At 47.7% G+C, this 20473-nt stretch overlaps 1 protein-coding gene across 2 annotated transcripts; it reads left to right on the top strand.

Annotated features, from left to right (window-relative positions):
• The first annotated feature begins 364 nt into the window (after positions 1-364).
• LOC128841569 (flavin-containing monooxygenase 1-like) lies at positions 365-19825 on the top strand. Of its 2 annotated transcripts, none has more exons than XM_054036708.1 (9): positions 365-486; positions 2042-2208; positions 7747-7935; positions 9100-9262; positions 11073-11215; positions 12068-12267; positions 14324-14679; positions 17092-17164; positions 17514-19825. In XM_054036708.1, the coding sequence occupies exons 2-9, from the start codon at positions 2077-2079 to the stop codon at positions 17854-17856; spliced, it is 1599 nt and encodes a 532-aa protein (XP_053892683.1). In that variant the 5' UTR covers positions 365-486; positions 2042-2076; the 3' UTR covers positions 17857-19825. The 2 variants fall into 2 exon arrangements, with proteins under 2 accessions (XP_053892683.1, XP_053892682.1); XM_054036707.1 differs by having other exon boundaries at positions 2006-2208.
• The last annotated feature ends 648 nt before the right edge of the window (positions 19826-20473 follow it).

Below are 20473 nucleotides of genomic sequence, written 5' to 3'. Positions count from 1 at the left end.
ACCAGTAGCAAGGAGTTTGCCCAAAGCCCTTTAACTCCTCAGTGCAATGCAGGCTGTGGAACCAGTTTGCAAGTCAGCGTCCCTTCTTGCCAAACTTGTGTCTTGCTGAGATTGGGGAACTATTTAGCTATTTCCACCCTGAAGCAATAAGCAGCCCTCAGCCCTTGCTATCTCTGGATCTCCATCTAGTCTCACAGATCAGATTGCACAGGTCCCTTGCTTTGATGGTTTTGGAAAGCGATCAGACAGCTTCCACATCTGAGAACTTTGCTCCTGCCAATGCCAGCAAGGATCAGTTGCGTAACTACCAAGGGAAAGAGGGCGGTTCCACATTAAGAGAACTCCCCACTCCCTTGAACCTGTTGTTGTGTGTCTAATATTCCTCCAGTGCTGTGCAAGTTGAATTACAGTGAGTGACGCTTTCCCTAGCTGCCCAGACACACTTGTGAAGGGACGTGGCTTCAACAAACAAGACACAGACGTGAGGTAAGGGAACTAAATCAACCTATGCATGTAGAGGGTAAAATGGACACCACATAATAGGGACACAGTTAATAGGCACAGCTGTTTAACTAGTACAGATGGCTAGGGACGGTTTTCCTGCAATGCATTTGGTTTGTTTTAGAATCACCTCTGCAACTTTGCATTGACTAATAGACCAGCTGGAAGCAGATTTTTTTTTCCCATTTGCCGCTGAACTTCTATGACAAGCAAGCCTCAAAGCATTTGAGACAATAGAAGCTAGGATGTGCCTTATGCAAACTTTGTTCAGTTTTGAAGTGTGTATTTGTTTCATAACAGATGGCTTTAGAGAGTCCTTAATAAATACAGATGGATGCAAAAAGGTGCAATTACTGGGCAGAAAAAGTGCTAATTCACTAAACAAGAGCAGGTAAACAGGATGTATTTCTGAAGTATACATTCAGATTTCCGTGCTAGGAGGTAGGAACCGAAGCAATGGACTGGTTGGGAAATTATCTTTTTTTCCTAAAAAAAAGTCAATGAAAACAAGCAAAAAAACCCAAACCTCATGGATGTTGAAATTTTTCCATGAAAAATATTGGATTTTCACCAAAAAAAGATGTGAAAGGGAAAAAATCTGTTTTCTCCTAAAACTTGAACTTATTAATAGAAAACTCATTGTCAGAGAGACATAAGGCATTCCAGTGGCTGGGAGTTGATGCTAGAAACATTCAAACTGGCAATAAGTTACATATTTTTAACAATGAGGGTAATTAACTATTGGAATAACTTACCAAACTGTGTGCTGGAGACTTTATCACTTTATCATTTGAATTCTTTCAATGAAGCCTCCATGTCCTTCTAAAAAAGGTCCTGGTTCAGCCACAAGATATTGGGCACAATGCAGAGGAATTATTGGATAAAATTGTAAAATTCTGTGTTTATGCAGGTGGTCAGACTAGATCATGATAGTGGTCACTTCTGGCCTTAAATGTTTGTTAATTACCCCACATTCTTGTTGCAATATTCAATTTAATAGGTCCATGTCTCTATCTTTGGAGGAGAACTCTATCACTGCAATGTTCAGTGATCACTTAGTGCTTGCAAGAGGGACTTTAGTCTGTGTCTCCTGCCAATTTTGGTTGGACATATTCCTGGAGGTTTCATCACATGACCTAATCTTTAAAGATTAATGTTTAGTTTCTGGAGACTCCCGGACAATCCTGGAGGGTTGGCAACCTTTACTCTGGTCCCAAATGGCTGTGCATAATAACAAGAGATTCACAGTGCCCCCACACAAGCTCTCTGTCTGGGAAACTCAGCACATAAAGGCACAGTCCCCAGTATCACAAATACTACCTGAATTCTGTTGCTCTTTAACCACACATGAGCATCTGCTACTTAAGATCATCCAACCCCTTTTGTATAATGAACAGGAATGGCAGATGTGCCTGTTAAATCTGAGAGGCGAACTAGTAATTACTTTCTCCATAACACTGTCCTCTTTGTTTATAATATACATTGCTGATCCTTTTCACTGAAGTGATACCAACTCTGTTCCGTGAATTCTACCCACCAGCAAGACTGCATGATCTCCCCACAATAAAGGAGACCATGGTGAAGAGAGTTGCAATTATCGGAGCTGGCGTGAGTGGACTGACCTCCATCAAGTGCTGCCTGGATGAGGGGCTGGAGCCCACCTGCTTTGAGAGGAGTGATGACATCGGGGGTCTCTGGAGATTCACAGTAAGTGAGGGGATTCATTGCCTGTGGAGTGAGCTACACCTGTGCATCCCAGGCCAGTAACCAGAAGAGACTATTCATTAACCAAAAAATGAATCCAGCTCAACAGCAGCCTTAAACAGAACTAGTTTGTTCAAAGAATGGCAGTGTCCTGTTCAGACACTGGGGCATGGCAGTCACCAGGCCTCTGGATTGGATGCAACCTTTGGATCCCGCATGCTCCCCAGCCCCCTAGGTTTGAGCAGCATTCAGACACAGTGCCAGGATGCAAACTCTCTGGCTGGCACCCTCCATGCTGCCCTAGGCCCCAAGACCAGTGCTGGCCCCCTCACGTAGCTTATGCACACTCTCAGCAGAGTTCCGCCCGCATGGCACTCGAGTTTAACCCTTTGGGGACATGTGACAGATAAAGTGAGGAATTTAGCCCTTGTGAAGGAACACCTTAAGCACACACACTTTACTCTCAGGGTATCTCTACACTGGAGCTGGAACTGTTATTTCCAGCTTGGGCAGACATACCTGCCCTTGCTCTGGGAGAGCTGGCGTACTAAAAATAGCAATGGAGAGGTGGTGCATGAGCTGGGCTAGTCACCCCAGTACATACCTAGGGTCGTGGATGGGATCATACTTGGGGTGGCTAGCCCCTGTCCCCACTTCTGCCAACATGGCTAGATTGTTATAATTCATGTGCTAGCTCAATCTGAGCTAGCATGGGTATGAGGATTACGCTCCCTGCCCCAGTGTAGACATAGCCTTCGAACACATATGAGATACAGATCTATGGGAAAACAAGGAATACCTGAATGTAATACCCTCCCTTGGCGACCTCAGCGCTCTCTTTGGGGTTTGATCAGCAGCCTTCAGGGGATAGAGCCCTCCAGCCTGCCCCTCCTCCTGCTCAGTTTTCTGCATCTAGCAATGAGCTCTTGCCTTCTTGTTAGGGAGCTTGTCTCTTTTAAAAGCAGGGCCTGACACCTCTTCCTGCTTCTCCTCTCATGCTGGGGCTTTTCCATTCCCTCTTTCTCTCCTGGGGGGCTGCTGACAGTGGGCCATTGTCCCAATTTCAGACATGGTCTGTATTGTGCCACAAAACAAAAGTTTTATTCCACACTGAGGGTTAGAGTAGAAAATGGAGTTCATAGAATCAAATGGAATTCAGAAACATACAGGGACACATTCCCAGCACTGTAACGGGGGCAGGGGAAGGGGGTTACATTAAGTAGGTCCTAAGTCCCTGATCCCAGTCTATCCTTATTGTACAATGATACTTAGCATCTTCAACCGGCCATACTGGTAACTGATTAATCCTCAGAAGCCCCTGTGAGTTAGACAGCCACAGTGGATGTTGGTCATTAGCAACTACTCATTTCACAGCAAAAAGCAGTTTACTGGCAACTTTTGAATAATGGCAAAAGTCCCATGTAAGCTGTGACAGCAGAGGCTGGGGCTTTCAGCAAGGGTGGGGGTGCTGGGGACTGGTGGGACTGCACAGTACTTCCTCCTGCTCTCTTTGCCCTGCACCCTGCCCTGGCATCGGTGACTTGGACTCAGCAGGTCCCAGTGCTTCCTTCCCTGGCTGCAATCCACAAATCTGCCTGCAGCCAGGGTTTTCCATGGACGGTGGAGGTCCTTTGGGGCCCATGGGGCTGCACAGTATCTCCCAACCAGCTGTCTGGGTTGCAGACTCAAAGCCAGCAAATTCATTACAAGGGGAACGTCTCTTCCAAAAGAATTGTCAATAAGCAACAAGCCAGTTGCTAATATCTGAAAGTCGTTAACATTAAAGTGAAGGGGATGGGATCGGTTTTGAGGGAAAATGTTGCTAATAACCACAAGTTGTCTTTATCAAGCTTGCTAATAACCGGCATCCGCTGTATTATTAACCCCACTTGATGGGTGGAGAAACTGAGGCACAGAGAAGTTAAAATGTGCCCAAGATCACACCAGTAATTTTTTGGCAACTGAGGGATACAATTTTAAGAGCCCTGACTCCCTCATCCCATGTTTGTTCTTCTAATCCACTCCCCCTCCTGGAAGTTCTTCCTAAAAAATGACTGGAGTTGGCAAAATGTCTTAAGAACTGCCTAGTAATTGGCCTGAGCAGCCGGTATGACAAAGTGCCATGCAATGCAACAGAATTCAGCTGTGTTTAAGCCTAAGTGAAAACATCGGCAACAAATTTCCCAGTGTTTGAGTCCATTGTCTTTCACACTGTCCCTGTGTGAGAAGGGGAAAATCAGTGCTTTAATTTGCAAGGAGTGCAGAAAACACTTCAGACACCCCTCTGTCCGGTGAAGCCACCCCCTTAAAGGCCCATGGGGACAAGAAAGGGAAGGTGGGAAGGACGAGAGTCACAGATGTCGTCGTCCATGTCCTCCCCCTCCCCCCATAGTCTCAGGGACTTGATTACGTGGAACATGCTCAAATGTTCCCTCAGGATGTGTCTACACTGCAGTTACACACTGGTGGCTGGCCACTGTCAGCTGACTCGGGCTCATGGGGCTCAGGCTAAGGGGCTGTTTGATTGCAGTGTAGACATTCAGGCTCGTGCTGAAGCCCACGCTCTGGGACCCTCCCCTCTCATGGGGCCCCTGAGCCCGATCTTGAGCTCAAAGGTCTACACAGCCCCTTAGCCAGAGCCCCACAAGCCTGAATCAGCTGGCACGGGCGAGCCATGGGGTTTTTAATTGCAGTGTAGAAATACCCTGGACTAGAATTCTTTGAAGGGGTCAAGAAACTTGTGTACCAAGGGGATTCAGTGGATATAGTGTACTTAGATTTTCAGAAAGTCTTTGACAAAGTCCCTAACCAAAGGCTCTTATGCAAAGTAAGCCGCCATGGGATAAGAGGGAAGGTGCTCTCATGGGTTGGTAACTGGTTAAAAGATAGGAAACAAAGCATAGGTATAAATGGTCAGTTTTCAGAACAGAGAGGGATAACTAGTGGTGTCCCCCAGGGGTCTGATCTGGGACCAGTCCTATTCAACATATTCATAAATGATCTAGAAAAAGGGGTAAAGAGTGAGGTGGCAAAGCTTGCAGATGTTACAAAATTACTAAAGATAGTTAAGACCCAGGCAGACTGCGAAGAGCTACAAAAAGATTTCTCAAAACTGGGTGACTGGGCAACAAAATGGCAGATGAAATTTAATGTTGATAAATGCAAAGTGATGCACATTGGAAAGCATAATTGCAACTATACATATAGAATGATGGGGTCTAAATTAGCGGTTACCACTCAAGAAAGAGAGCTTGGAGTCATTGGGGATAGTTCTCTGAAAACATCCACTCAATATGCAGCAGCAGTCAAAAAAGCAAACAGAATGCTGGGAATCATTAAGAAAGGGATAGATCAGGGATCAGCAGTCTTTGGCATGCAGCTCGCCAGGGTAAGCACCCTGGCGGGCCGGGCTGGTTTGTTTACCTGCCACGTCCGGAGGTTCGGCTGATCGCGGCTCCCACTGGCCGCAGTTCGCCGCTCCAGGCCAATGGGGGCGGCGGGAAGCGGCGGCCAGCACATCCCTCGGCCCGCGCCGCTTCCCACCACCCCCATTGGCCTGGAGCAGCGAACCATGGCCAGTAGGAGCCACGATCGGCCGAACCTGGGATAGATAATAGGACAGAAAATATCATGTTGCCTCTATATAAATTCATGGTACGCCCACATCTTGAATACTGCATACAGACAGGGCCAGCTCTAGGCACCAGCAAAACAAGCTGGTGTTTGGGGCGGCATTCTGGCATGGGCCATGCCGCCCCTAAAAATGTGCCCTGGCCGCTCTAACTCACCTCCACTGCTGCCACTCGCGCTGCTGTTCGCCCTTCCTCCCAGGCTCTCAAACCCGGGAGGGAGGGGGAGATCCCGAGCGGCCGTGGCGCGTGAAACAGCTGATTTGCGCGCCGCAGCCGCTCGGGATCTCCCCCTCCCTCCTGGGTTTGAGAACCCGGGAGGGAGGGGAAGACCCCGAGTGGCCGTGGCTCGCGAAACAGCTGATTCGCGGGCCGCTGCTCCCCCTCCCTCCCGGGTTTGAGAGCCTGGGGGGGAGGGGGAGACCCCGAGTGGCCGCAGCGCACGCGCTGCTTCTCCCTTTCCCTCCCTCCCTCCTAGGCTTGAGAGCCTGGGGGGAGGAGGCAGGGCTGGGGATTTGGGGAAGGGGCGGAGTTGAGGCGGGGCCGGGGGTGGGGTAAGAAAAAAACGGGAAGGGGGGCGGCCAAAATTGGTTTTGCTTGGGGCGGCAAAAATCCTAGAGCCAGCCCTGCATACAGATGTGGTCTCCCCATCTCAAAAAAGATATATTGAAATTGGAAAAGGTTCAGAAAAGGGCAACAAAAATGATTAGGGGGTATGGAATGGCTTCCGTATGAGGACAGATTAATAAGACTGGGACTTTTCAACTTGGAAAAGAGACGACTAAGGGGAGAGATGATTGAGATCTATAAAATCATGACTGGTGTAGAGAAAGTAGATAAGGAAGTGCTGTTTACTGCTTCTCATAACACAACTAGGGATCACCAAATGAAATTAATAGGCAGCAGGCTGAAAACAAATAAAAAGAAGTATTTCTTCACACAGCACACAGTCAACCTGTGATGTTGCCGGAGGATGTTGTGAAGGCCAAGACCATAACAGGGTTCAAAAAAGAACTAGATAAATTCATGGAGGATTGGTCCATCAGTGGCTATTAACTAGGATTGGCAGGAATGGTGTCTGTAGCCTCTGTTTGCCAGAAGCTGGGAATGAGCGACAGGGAATGGATCACTAGATGATTATCTGTTCTGTTCATTCCCCCTGGGGCATCTGGCACTGGCCACTGTCGGAAGACAGGATACTGGGCTAGATGGACCTTTGGTCTGACTCAGTAGGGCCGTTCTTACGTTCTTACCCTCTGTGTCCCAGAGATAGGGGAAACAGCCCTTAAGGTTGCTGTCAATGTGCCACGATGGAACGTTCCTTCCCAACATCAAGGCTCAGGTGGTAGGTGCTGCAGCCACAACGGCAGTAGGACGGCAGACACATGCATTCTGGAGGAGGCATTCTGCCCATGGAGTGGTGATGCGGGCAGAGTGCCACCATGGACACAGCTATAATAAAAGGCTGTAGAATGGTCTCCTACCAGAGTGCTAACTGGTGTGGAAGGGAAGAGGGCCCTGGTCTCAGATGACTCATCTAGCAGTGCTCCAGAGGCAGTGCTCCCTCTCGGGTGTCTAGTGCTTCCCTCTGCACTGGGCCCTTAGGGAATGCTGGTGTTGACGTCCCCCCTGCCCTCTGTGCAGCTGCACAAGGCAGAGGAAAGGGGCCCTGCTGTTGCCCCTCCATGACATTTGTGCAGAGATCAGCTGTGATTTGGCCCCAGATAAAGAGATCAGATTAATTCTGTTGTAAGTGCAACAGCCTGGGCCAAATTCTAATTCCTAATCTCGTCTGTGTCCCTCCATGAGTGGAAACCAAACGCTATGAACAAAAAGGGGTTGATAGGCATATTCTCTCCCTGGCTGCATGTGCAGAATGCATTCACTCTTCCCTGTGACGCTGTGCTGATAGGAACATGTTGAAGATGGGAGGCCCAGCCTTTACAAATCCGTGGTCAGTAACACCTGCAAGGAGATGTCGGCCTTCACAGACTTCCCGTATCCTGAGGATTTTCCAGTCTTTCTGTCCAATTCCCAAGTCCTGGAGTATCTCAGGATGTATGCCAAGCATTTTGGCCTTCTGAAGCACATCCAGTTCAAGGTGAGCTATAAAATGTAGCGGCTGGTCCACATGAGAGGATAACAGTCTACCAGAACTGCCAGCTGAAGGAGTAACTTCTTCACGTAAGCAGTCTAGGCTCATGCTTTTGGCACTGAAAGTGCTGAGCTTGGGTGGTGTGAGACAAGGATCATAGGAATCATACACCTCTCCGAGGCAGGCTATTTAATATGTATAACTTGTATTGAGCCCCACCCAGACCAGAGGCCAGATTTCTAAAGGTATTTAGGTGCCTAAAGATGCAGAGGCATCTAATGGGATTTTTCTAAAGCATCATGGTACCTAACTCCCACTGAAATCAACAGGAGTTAGGCACTTCTGAAAACCCCACTAGTTGCCAATCTGCATCCTCAGGTGCCTAAATACCCTTGAAAATGTGGTCCAGGGCCCTGCTGTGACAGGCGCTGTACAAACATAAACAAAAAGACAGTCCCTGCCCAGAGGAACTTACAATCAGAGTTGGCTGAAAAATGAAAGCCCCGCCTCACAAAAAATGTGATGACTTTAGGGAGGGGGGAAGTCCCAAACTGGGACAAAATGTCAGAAATGCAATTTTTTATTGTTGTTATGTTGCAGGAAGAGTTTTCAAGAAAAAAATCCATTTCAGAACTGAAAACTTTGCAGCTTCCCAGCTGACCATCTGGAAGACTCTTGTCAATTTCACTTGACATTAACAAGACACCTCCCCTGGGGATGTAAAAGAACTCAGCCTCCATCTCTGGCTCCCAGAGCTGCGGGGTGCGGGAGAAGCAGAGAGGCAAAGCACCTGGACTCTGCCTCTGCAGCCCTCCAGGAAAGCTTGTCTCTTTTACTGTCAAAAGGTTAAATTGATAAGAGCATTCCAGGCAGGCAGCCAGGAGGCTGTCATAAAAATTTTCCCAACAGAAAATCAGTTTTTTTCTGCAAAATGGAAACTTTCTCATGGACAATTCTGGTTTTGTGAAAGTGGCAAATTTTGACCAGCTCTACTCATGGTTTAAATAAATCTCCCCCCAGGCCAAAGTCAGGGCTGTCCCCCTCCCTATCTGGAAAATGGTCCAGCAAATTTTCCCAAGCACACATTGTCATAGACTGTTTTCTCTACTTATATTTGTTACACTCAGATCTCATGCTGATGGACGATATTTGTTTGGTTCAATGTTTCAGACCACAGTCATCAGTGTAAGGAAATGCCCAGATTTCTCTGCCACTGGCCAGTGGGCTATTGTCACGGAGTCTAATGGGAAGCAGGAGTCATCTGTCTTTGATGCTGTTATGGTTTGCATTGGCTATCTCTCTGATCCATCCCTGCCGCTGGAGTCTTTTCCTGGTACAGGATGTCTTGTGTTTACTATTAAGCATTTCTGTGTTTGGCAAGAAGACTAACAAATCCACAGATGGAAACATTTTTGTTTCCATGTTCTAATTTCCTGGATCTGGCGACTGCCGTCATATTGACATGCGTAATTAGGGAAAAGCTTTCGTTTTCCAGCTGTCCCTTTTTCAGGTCTGGCTAATTGATAGGCATGCTTCCAAGGGACAAGATTATTTCTCTTGAGAAGGCTATTCAGAGAAGCTGGCTGCACTAACAAGTTAGAAAGTGTGTTATTGGTGTAGGTTAGGGCAACAAAAAAAGCACTGGGCCAAATTTATCTGTGGTGAAAGTAGACAAAGCTTCTTTGGAGTTGCACCTGATTACAGCAGCATTTGAATTTGGCCCATAATCCCCAGACAGAAGTTGTAGGCCTTTCCCTAATCTTTCGCCACCATTTAATTTTGTTAAGTGCTTCTCAAGAATGAGGAGGAAAGGTTCACAGCAGGTTTTGCTGTTTTTGTTTGTTTGTTTGTTTTTGTTTAAATAACCTGGGTTCTCCCAATTGGTGTTTAAACACAGCCGTCTCTCTGGACCACCAGGAGGAACTGGCTATTGCTCTGTGCTACCATCAGAGTTTTTAAACATTGTCTGCAGTTACATTATCTCAGATTTTCTAACCACAGAGCTCACTTTGGAGCGGGAGGAATGGACTATCAAAGTTTCCAGTGGTATATTCCTAAAGGGGTTGCAGTGGGACTAGGGTCCCGTCACCAAATCATTGCTGGCCATGGGTTAGAATGTCTTGTTTATTTCTGAATCAGTTGCCCTTACAAGCGTAGTTCTACAGTAGGTCTAGTGTGATTGTCCAGAAGACTGTAGTGCTGTCAGGTCTCTATTGTAGCACTTTTTTAAAGATATAGTAACCCCAGCACTGTTAGTTACACTTACATACACACACACACACACACACACACACACACACACTCAGAGCCATACAAATCACTTTAAAATATTCGGGGCCCAATCCTGTTTGCTTTATTCATTGCTGGGGGCTGAGGGATCAGGAGGTGGTAGTTCCTTCTCTCCCCTGTTCCAGTCATAGATTCCCTGATCAGAAGGGTCCATTGTGATCATTTAGCCTGACCTCCTGTATAGCACCAGCCAGAGAACTTCCCCAACATAATTCCTAGGGAACCATCCACTCTTGATTTAAAAACTGCCAGTGATGGAGACTCCACCGTGACTCTTGGTGATTCTTCTAGTTCTGGTTTCTGTGGGAGGAGGAGGAGTGGGGTGGGGACAGTTCTATCTGCTTTTTCCTCCTTGGCTCTGCTGACGACTGTGTCTGCAGCGCAAGGAGGGGAGAGTCCAAGGCCAAAAGGGTCACCTAGTCTGACCTCCTGCATCATACAGGCCGTGGAACCTCTCCCAGACATTGTCTGCACCAGCCCATCACTTGAATTGGAACTAGAGCCTCCCTTTTAGAAAAGTGTCCAGTCTGCATAGGAAGATTCCAAGTATGGGAGAATCTACCGTATCCCCTAAAGAAGTCACTCCATTTCTCTGACTGGGCCTTAGGAATTAGGTCCCCTCCCCTCTTCAGGAGAAAGTCTCCAAGAAAGGGCAAAGATTAAGGTTACTAGGACCATTTATCTCCTGAAAAATATAATAGCAACAAGCCAAATTGTGAGGTCATTTTTTTTCTGTCCTCACTACCAAAACACACCTCCCATTAACACCAATGGACTCCAGGATATAGCCTGGAATTATAATTGACTATTATTTAAGTGATATTTGCCAGATACCCTTCCCCTCTTCCTCACAGGGATAGAGACATTTCAAGGCAAGTACTTTCACAGCCGCTATTACAAGCATCCAGATGTGTTTGAGGGGAAGAGAGTCCTTGTGATTGGCATGGGGAATTCTGGAGTGGATATCGCCATTGAGGCCAGTCGTGTAGCTAAAAAGGTACAGTTCTTCCAGCTCCTTTCAAACCTGCAGGAAGGGTGATGTTAATTTTTGTTATATGCAGCGATGGGCAGCAATGAAGCCATTTAGAAACCACACAGACGAACTGTCAAGAGAAAGGAGCTGAGAACCTGATTCTAGAGCAGAGGTCCTTAAATTGTGGGGGTGCGGAGGAACCTTGGTGGGGGCATGGCAGAGCCTGGGCCAGCCCCCACAGTGGGTGGGGAGGAAGTGCTACCCAGCCCGTCCCTGCCCCCAGCTCTGCTCCAGTCCCATCCACAGCTGCATCCTGGACTTCTAGCCCCACCCCCACCGCAGCCCAACTGCAGCTCAGCCCCCAGCTTCAGTCCCTGGCCTCTGCTCTGGCCCTGCTCCCGGCCCCAGACCCATCCCCAGCTGCAGCCCTACCCTCAACCCTCTTACCCCTGTCCACGTCCCCCACTCCTGAGCTGCAGGCTTGCTCCCGGACCCAGGGGGGTGCGGATGGGGGTAATCCTCAACATTTGGGGACCACTGTTCTAGAGGTTATTTCCACAGAATGGGAATATTGCTTTTTCAGAGACCCATGAGGCAAAGAAAAGTGCTACCAGACCCAACAGTCTAGTCCTTTAACATAACCCAACAGTGTCTTTATGGCATTGTGGTCTCCGAGTTTGCAGCAGTTGGACTGAGGAGTCAAAGGTGGCTTTGTCCTACCCCTACACCTCCCTCTCACAATTCTGAGAGACCTCGAAGTCTTTGCTCATTGGCTAGCTGGGTAAAGTCAGGGGACGATCCTTGTCTGGGATTAGTTTAATAAACGCAAGGAAAGCAATTCACCCTCCAAAGCTTTGCTGCTCTGTTGTCTTCTAGGTGATGATCAGCACTGGCCGAGGTGCGTGGGTGATCAGTCGGGTGTTTGACAATGGTTACCCATGGGACATGGTCTTCCTAACTCGTTTCATGAATGTGATCCGGAATTCCCTCCCTGGGCCCATTACAACGTGGCTGGTTGCGCACAGGACGAGTCAGTGGTTTGACCATGCAAACTACGGCCTGATACCTAAGGACAGGTATATCCTGCGTTTCTGTTCCATGTGGTGGTATATTGGTTACTGAGTTAGAGAAGGAAGAGGAAAGTGCACCTAGCTAATGACGTACAATGTGTTAGAGGAGCAATGCAAACCCACATGTCGAGGGTTTAACTAGGGTTACCAACTTTCTAATCACACAAAACCAAACACCCCTGCCCTGCCCCTTCCCTGAGGCCCTGCCTCTGCCCCGCCCCTTCTCCAAGGCCCTGCCTCCGCTCACTCCATTCCCCCCACCCATCGCTCACTCTCCCCCACCCTCATTCACTTGCTTATTTTCACCAAGCTGGGGAAGGGGGTTGGGGTGCGAAAGGGGGATGAGGGCTCTGGGGTGGGGCCAGAAATGAGAGGTTCAGGGTGCGGGAGGGGGCTCCTGGCTGGGGTAGGGGATGCAAGGGGGTGCAGGTTCCAGGAGGGAGTTTGGGTGCCGGAGGGGCTCCAAGCTGGGACACGGGGTTGGGATGCAGGAGAGGGGATGGGGCAGGTTTGAGGAGGGGACTCTGGGCTGGGGCAGGGAGTGGGGGTGCAGGAGTGGGTGTGGGGAGTGGACTCTGGGTGGTGCTGACCTCAGGGGGCTCCCCGGAAGCAGCGACATGTCCCTCGGCTCCTACGTAGAGGGGCCAGGCAGCTCTGTGCAGTGCACACTGCCTCCACGCACAAATGCCACCCCCACAGCTCCCATTGGCCACGTTTCCCAGCCAATGAGAGCTGCAGAGCCTGTACTTGGGGAAGGGCAGGGACAGCATATGGAGCCCCCGTGGCTGCGCCTCCGCCCAGGAGCTGAGGGACATGTCACCACTTCCAGGAGCAGTGCGGAGCCAGGTAGGGAGCCTGCCAGCCCCACCAACCAGATTTTTAATGGCCTGGTTAGCAGTGCTGACCGGAGCCATCAGGGTCCCTTTTCGACCGGGGTTCTGGTTGAAAACCAGACACCTGGCAACCCTAGGTGTAACATAGGAATGTATAAATCTACACCAGAGAGCAGGGTTAGGGATGTTGATCAGCTAGGTTTTCATAGGAGAGCTGAAGAAGCGGGTCTCCTGGCCTGCTCTGTATAGAGGAGGGGAACACTAGCATTGTACAGTCCCAGGCAGGGGTGCTGGAATGGGGGGGGGGGGCAGGGAGCCATGGCCCTCCCACTTATAGGGAGAGTGATGTGGGGGGAGGGGTGGAGAGAAGTGAGTAGGGGGGCGAGATCTTGGGGGAAGAGGTGGCATGGGAGCGGTGCCTCAGGGGGGAAGGGGAGGCACACAGGAGCATGGCCTCAGGGGGGTAGGGGTGGCATGTGGGAGGGGGCTTTGGGGGGGGAAGGGGCAGCACACAGGAGCGGGGTCTCAGGGGAGGAGGAAGGGGCAGCACAGGGGGCCAGGCCATGGTTCAGGCACCAATGGCACCCACTTTTAGGGACCTTCTGCCACTCCTGTGGCCAGGAGCTAGTCCTGCCCACTAAGCTTTCATTATGTAGAGACTCATAAAGAGTCAGGGTACATCTATACTTACCTCCGGGTCCGGCGGCAAGCAATCGATCTTCTAGGATCGATCCCAGAAGTGCTCGACGGCGGTACTCCTGCTCCGCGAGAGGAGTATGCGGAGTTGACAGGGGAGCCTGCCTGCTGCATCTGGACCCGCGGTAAGTTCGAACTAAGGTACTTCGACTTCAGCTACGTTATTCACATAGCTGAAGTTGCTTATCTTAGTTCGAAGGGGGGGGTTAGTGTGGACCAGCCCTCAGACAGTTTTTGAAGTGCGTTTCTGCTCTGAAAAGTGACTCTGTAAAAGTACTGTGCGTGAATTGACCAGAACCTAGGGGAGGTGGCAGTGATGTTTGTGTGAATAAAGCAGATTGCAGGAGGGGTGACTTTAATTAAAGACTTCAAGACCCTGGAGCCTCGTTTGGAGTTGGGTGGGAAACGGGACCCTGCTTTCCCATTTCTGAGTCTTCCAGGTCAGAGGTCATTCTCCAGCTCTTTGCTGAAGCACATGGGGTTGCCTTGGCTGCCCCAGCATTCTGATTGTGTTTCTGTTTGTTTCAATGCAGAGATGTGATACGGGAGCCTGTGCTGAATGATGACCTTCCAGGCTGTATCATCACTGGGAAAATCAGCATAAAACCAAGTCTGAAGGAGATCAAGGAAAACTCAGTCGTGTTTCAAAATAGCCCCACGGAGGAACCTGTTGACATCATAGTCTTTGCCACAGGATACAAGTTCTCCTTCCCTTTCCTTGAGGAATCTGTTGTCAAAGTCGAAAAGAAGCAGGCATCCCTGTACAAATATATCTTCCCCCCTCATCTGGAGAAGCCAACCCTGGCCGTCATTGGCCTCATCAAGCCATTTGGTGCAGTCATGCCAGTTGTAGAAATTCAAGCTCGCTGGGTCACACGAGTCTTTAACGGTAGGTGGAGCAGGAAGGTTAGTATGATGTGAGCACTTCCTCAAAGAAAAAGGCAATGTTTCAGACACAGGTGGTGAGCGAGTGGGTATGTCGCCCCACCGCGACACAGACCAAAAAAGGGATTCATCCAGGACTAGGAAAGGTGGTGCTCATAGACAGGTATCTAAATTGGGTTGCTCCACACTTTACCGTCTTACAACCCAGTGACATCCTTACTACATGAACAAGCGAAATACTCCAAGAACCATCTTGGAAATATTGAGCTGGATCTGTCTGAACAGAATTTCGGAGCTTTGTTTTTTCCTCTAGAATACAGGTAACTCCCCTTGAAGAAGAGGGGAGTTTATTTGTATTCAGTGGCGAGAAAAGAGGGGCCCTGTGTTTGTAACAATTGGGAAGCCATGACACGAGCACTCACATCAGTTCCTTGTGGATGGTGCAGAGGCCACACTCACTATAGAGTTTCAGGAGGCATTGTTGCCTTGAGGCACAATGCTCCCGAGAGCTCCCCCTGGGTTTGTGCAGCTCATCATAGCCCCCACCACAGTTCTGGGCCTTAAAGGCAATTCCTGACCCACTGATAGGCAACTATCTCCCTTTAGGGGCAGGAAAAATGGAATAGCTTTTGTGTTACCAGGCAGAGCTGGTAACAAACAGGATTCCCCACTGCTGCACTAAAACCAGGCAGAATCCAGCAGCTGGTTCGTCCTTGCCTCTTGGAGGGAGGCAGTTTCTCAGCACCAGAGAGAACAGTGTTACACTCAGGACCACCTGGGGCCTGATTTTGATCTCACATCCACTCATTCCATGCCACTGTTGCTCCTTTGGGGAAGCTCCTGATCTCAATTATACCAGTGTAATTTCAGAGTAAATGCCATGGACTTTAACAGGGTTACTCCAAAATCACACTGTGTGACTGAAATCATGTTCTGGTCCCTGGTTCCTACAGATGAGGATTCAAATCCCAGTCATCAGGGAAAGAGTCTCCAAAGCAGTGGCTAGACTAGACTAGAGGAGGTTGTTAGAAGGCACTAGCTAACACGTTCCAACTAACATGTTTGAGAAGTCTGGTGCAGACAAAGCCCTGGTGATACCGTAGTCTATGGCAATGGTTCTCAAGCAGGGGTACACAGATCTTCCAGGTGGTACTCAACTCATCTAAATCAGTGTTTCTCAACCCGGGGGTGCAACCTTTAGGGGGGTTATAGGACAGGTTTGGGGGGGTTGCAAGTGCAGGGCCAGCATTAGGAGGTGGCAAGCAAGGCAGTTGCTCAGGGCCCCATGCCACAAGGGGCTCCATGAAGCTCAGTTACGTGCATCAGTCTCACCATCTGGGGCTTGGGCATCAGCCCTGCCACTTGGGGCTAGGATGCCAGACAAGGCTCACAAGTGAAAAAACACACTGAAGTGTAAGTATAATATTTATTTTATAATTATATGATGAAAATGAGAAAGTGAGCAATTTTTCAGTAATAGGATGCTGTGACACTTTTGTGTTTTTATGTTTGATTTTGTCAGCAAGTAGTTTTTAAGTGAGGTGAAATTTGGGGGGTATGAACTTCCTGAAAAGAGTACAATAATCTGGAAAAGTTGAGAGCCACTGGTCTAGGGGGAAACTGAGCTTCAGCCAGTTTATCTCTTGTAGGCCAATCAGTGTAGATTTGAACAGTAGACTTCTCAAGCATGTTCATAGATTCGAAGCGTTTAAGGCCAGAAGAGATGTTAGATGAGCCAGTCCAACCTCCTGTATAGCACAGGCCTTAAATTTCAACCCCACCCCCATATTGAGTTCAATAACTTGTGTTTGGCTAAAGCATCTCTTCCAGAAGGGCATCCAGTCTTGATCTGAAGACATCAAGAAATAAAGAATCCACCATTTCCCTTTTGTTTGTTCCAATGGTTACTCACCCTCAGTGCTAAAATATTGCGTTATATCTAATTGGAATTTGTCTGGCTTCAGCTTTCTCCCAGAAGGTTAGAGAGCACCTCTTTAAATCCTAGTCTAGACAAGGTGTAAGAGTGGGTGTGATTTGAGATGATTCATTAGAACAATTAGGCCACTTGTCCAACTAACAAGCCATGAGTTCTCTCTCCTTCGGGGACCAGGAGCCAGGGTTTCCAATCCAAGAACAAGCTCCAAATGACTCAGGCCTTGTCTACACACAAATTGGCACCAATTTAGCTAAATGGGCACAAACACCTGTGTGGATGCTCTAATTTCCGTGGCTTATTTCAGCTTTGTTTAAATCTGCTCCTAACTGAAGTAAGCTAAATTGAAATAAGCCTGGTTTAAGCTGAAATAAGAGTGTCCACACCAGCCTTTTCATCAGTGTAACTAAATTGGTTTAAAATCCCACCTGAAGTTGAACAGGTCCACCACTTTATGACAACACTCCCTTTTCTGGTTTCTAGGCTTGTGTCAGCTGCCTCCAGTGAGCACCATGGTGGAAGAGATCAACGAGACGAAGAAAAACAAAATTCGCTGGTAAGCCATGTCACCTAATGCAAAAGACTTTGAGACAGATTTAAAAACCCCTGAACTTTGGGAGGTATCAGAATGCAGTTCCAAATTTGGCAGCTGTTCCCTATCTCTTTATAGGGGTGTCTAAAATCCAGATGTGGATTCAATTAGTCTACTATATCTAGTGTGTTTGAAGTCCATCTTTTAGCTAGCGGCTATATAATTATACAGGAAGTTTGGAATATCTATTCAAAGAAACCCACTGATGATCAAGCAGAATAACTGCAAATGGGACTGAATTTCAATGGCATCTCCTCTGTTTTACCTATTGATCAGAATGACATCCCTCCCCCTTCTTTTCTGATTCATTAAGGTTCGGTTTGTCTTATGATGAGATCCTGAAAACTGATTGCCTCGTGTATATTGATGAACTTGCCTCCTTGATCGGCACAAAACCCAGTGTGCTGACTCTGCTCTTCAAAGATCCAATCCTGGCCATGAAAATTTTCTTTGGTCCATGCACAGCATACCAGTACCGCCTGACTGGGCCGGGGAAGTGGGATGGAGCCAGAAATGCCATTCTGACCCAGTGGGAGCGAACAGTGAAGCCCACAAAAACACGAGTTGTAGAGGAGCCTCCAAACTTCTGTTTCAATTTGCTTAAACTAATCGGCCTTTTTGCTCTCTTCGCTGCAATTTTTCTTGGTTTCAAGTAGTCCTGGTGTGATGTACAGCCTGCGTGTATAAATCTTTTCTGGCTAGACAATATCTCTATATGGGGAGGCAGGAAAGCAATACATACAAAGGTCCTGTAAGAACAGAAGGGTTACTAAATCAAACTTTAACCAATGTCACTAAAACATTTCTCCTCTAACTAAACTACACACCAAGATTGGTCTACCTGAGACCATTGCACAGATTTAACTAAATGTGTGATGGTAAACTGGTGCAGGCCCCTGTGTGGACACTCATTTCTTTTAAAAGTGATTTATTTAGGGCTAGCTTAAATCGGATAGGAATAGATGTCTAGGAAAGAGATGCTTTAACTCAGCCGGAAGCTGTGGGCGTGATTCAGGAATTAGTAGATGGGATTCTTTGGCCTGTGCTATGCAGGAGGTCTGGCTAGGAGACCATAATTGTCTCTTCTCCCCTAATATTGACTTTTGTCAGATAAAGGAATGGGAAATGTAAAGTCCCTGGGCTTTAATAATCAGTTGTTAAAATCGCAAGGCTCCACACCTGCAAGACGCTGAGATTCCTCAAATCTCTCTGGAGTTAGTTGACATCAAGGGTGTTCAGCACCTGTGACGGATTGAATCACAGAAACCCCCTTGGGAACTGCCAACTGATGTGCCAAGACTACTTCTGCCCTGCTTTCCCTGCCAGTCTGGGACTCCAGCACCTTGTCTTGTTGAGCCAGACACACCAGTCTGCTCTCACACAAACCCAGGGTCTGAACCACATGCCCCAAAGCTGCAGACTTAACTGAAAGCAAGTTACAGAAGTGTTCCTGTCTTTACCATTCAGATGCCCAACTCCCAATGGGGTCTAAACCCCAAATAAATTCGTTTTACCTTGTATGAAGCTTATCCTGGGTAAACTCATAAATTGTTCGCCCTCTATAACACTGATAGAGAGATATGCACAGCTGTTTGCCCCCCCCCCCGCCCCAGGTATTAATACAAACTCTGGGTTAATTAATAAGTAAACAGTGGTTTTATTAAATACAAAAAGTAGGATTTAAGTGGTTCCAAGTAGTAACAGACAGAACAAAATGAATTACCAAGTAAACTAAAATAAAACACGCAAATCTAAGTCTAATACACTAATAAAACTGAATACAGATAAAATCTCACCATCAGAGATGTTTCAATAAGTTTCTTTCACAGACTGGACATCTTCCTAGTCAGGGCACAATCCTTTCCCCTGGTACAGCCCTTGTTCCAGCTCAGGTGGTAGCTAGGGGATTTCTCATGATGACTCCCCCCTTTTCTCTGTTCCACCCACTTATATATCTTTTGCATAAGGCAGGAATCCTTTGTCCCTCTGGGTTCCCACCCTCTCCCCTTCTCAATGGAAAAGCACAAGGTTAAAGATGGATTCCAGTTCAGGTGACATGATCACATGTCACTGTAAGACTTCATCACCCACTTGCCAGCACACACGTATACAGGAAGACTCACAAGTAAAACAGAGCCATCTACAGACAATTGTCCTGGTTAATAGGAGCCATCAAGATTCCAAACCACCATTAATGACCCACACTTCACACAATTACAATAGACCCTCAGAGTTATATTTTATATTTCGAGTTTCAGATACAAGAGTGATACATTTATACAACTAGGATGACCACACTCAGATTATAAGCTTTGTAATGATACCTTACAAGAGACTTTTGCATGAAGCATATTCCAGTTACATTATATTCATACTCATCAGCATACATTCATACAATCATATAGAATGCAACATTACACACCTCACAGGGAAAAATCCTTGGCTATTTGCTTTTGAGGCCGGGCTAGTTAACCGGCAGACTCATCCATATGGCAATGATGATTGCTCCTGTCTGTGGCTGTGCTGCTCTTTCTGGAAGTCTTGGGTGCTGAAGATCGTGTGCAGTTGGCTCAGTTCTGTTCCTTTATTAACAATCTCTTTAAAGTAATAAACACGTCAGCTCTTCCAGAGAGTTTGCTTTGAATTTATTGAGTTGCTTACCTTGCCAGTTCTTATGTGTGTTTGCTTTGTGTGAGAACGGATGGTCCAGGGGCTAGGCTGGGATTTGGGAAACCCAGACTCAATTCCCTCCTCTGCTTGGGTTCAAGTCCTTCCTCAGACTTCCTGTGTGACCTTGGGAAGCCTCTCTCTGCCTCAGTTCCCCATCTGTACAATGGAGATAATAACACTTCCTGGCCTCATTGGAGCTTGGGGAGGAAAATACAGGGAAGACTGTGAAGTGCTCAGATGCTACAGCAATGGATGTCATTTAAGTACCTTAGATAGATTACTACAGGGCTGTAGCATTAGCCCTTGGAACCTGTGGGTTCTTTGTTTTGTTTTGGCTGCCGTAGACAACCCTCATAATTTAGACAAGATTGTCATTTAGGGTATGTATACCCGGAAAGGTGTCGTCCTGCTTTTTGCATTGTCATAGCTATATTGATCCCAGGATATGAGAGAGACAAAGCAGGGGAGGTAGTATCTTTTATTGCACCTGCTTCTATTGGTGAAAGAGACAAGCTTTCAAGCAACACGGAGCTCTTCTCTGTGTAACTCGAAAGCGTGTCTCTATCACCACCAGAAACTGGTGCAATAAAAGATATTAGCTCA

This window comes from Malaclemys terrapin, chromosome 8 (genome assembly GCF_027887155.1).
Source record: "Malaclemys terrapin pileata isolate rMalTer1 chromosome 8, rMalTer1.hap1, whole genome shotgun sequence".
NCBI lineage: Eukaryota > Metazoa > Chordata > Testudines > Emydidae > Malaclemys > Malaclemys terrapin.
Note: the sequence above shows the minus strand (reverse complement) of the source record. Positions and strands in the feature narration are given on the sequence as shown.

Excerpts from the sequence above, each read along its gene's own strand:
- LOC128841569 (XM_054036708.1), top strand. The coding sequence starts at position 2,077 with ATGGTGAAGAGAGTTGCAATTATCGGAGCTGGCGTGAGTGGACTGACC. Across the intron at positions 11,216-12,067 it reads CCAGTCGTGTAGCTAAAAAG|GTGATGATCAGCACTGGCCG; the intron begins GTACAGTTCTTC and ends GTTGTCTTCTAG. Across the intron at positions 17,165-17,513 it reads AAGAAAAACAAAATTCGCTG|GTTCGGTTTGTCTTATGATG; the intron begins GTAAGCCATGTC and ends TGATTCATTAAG.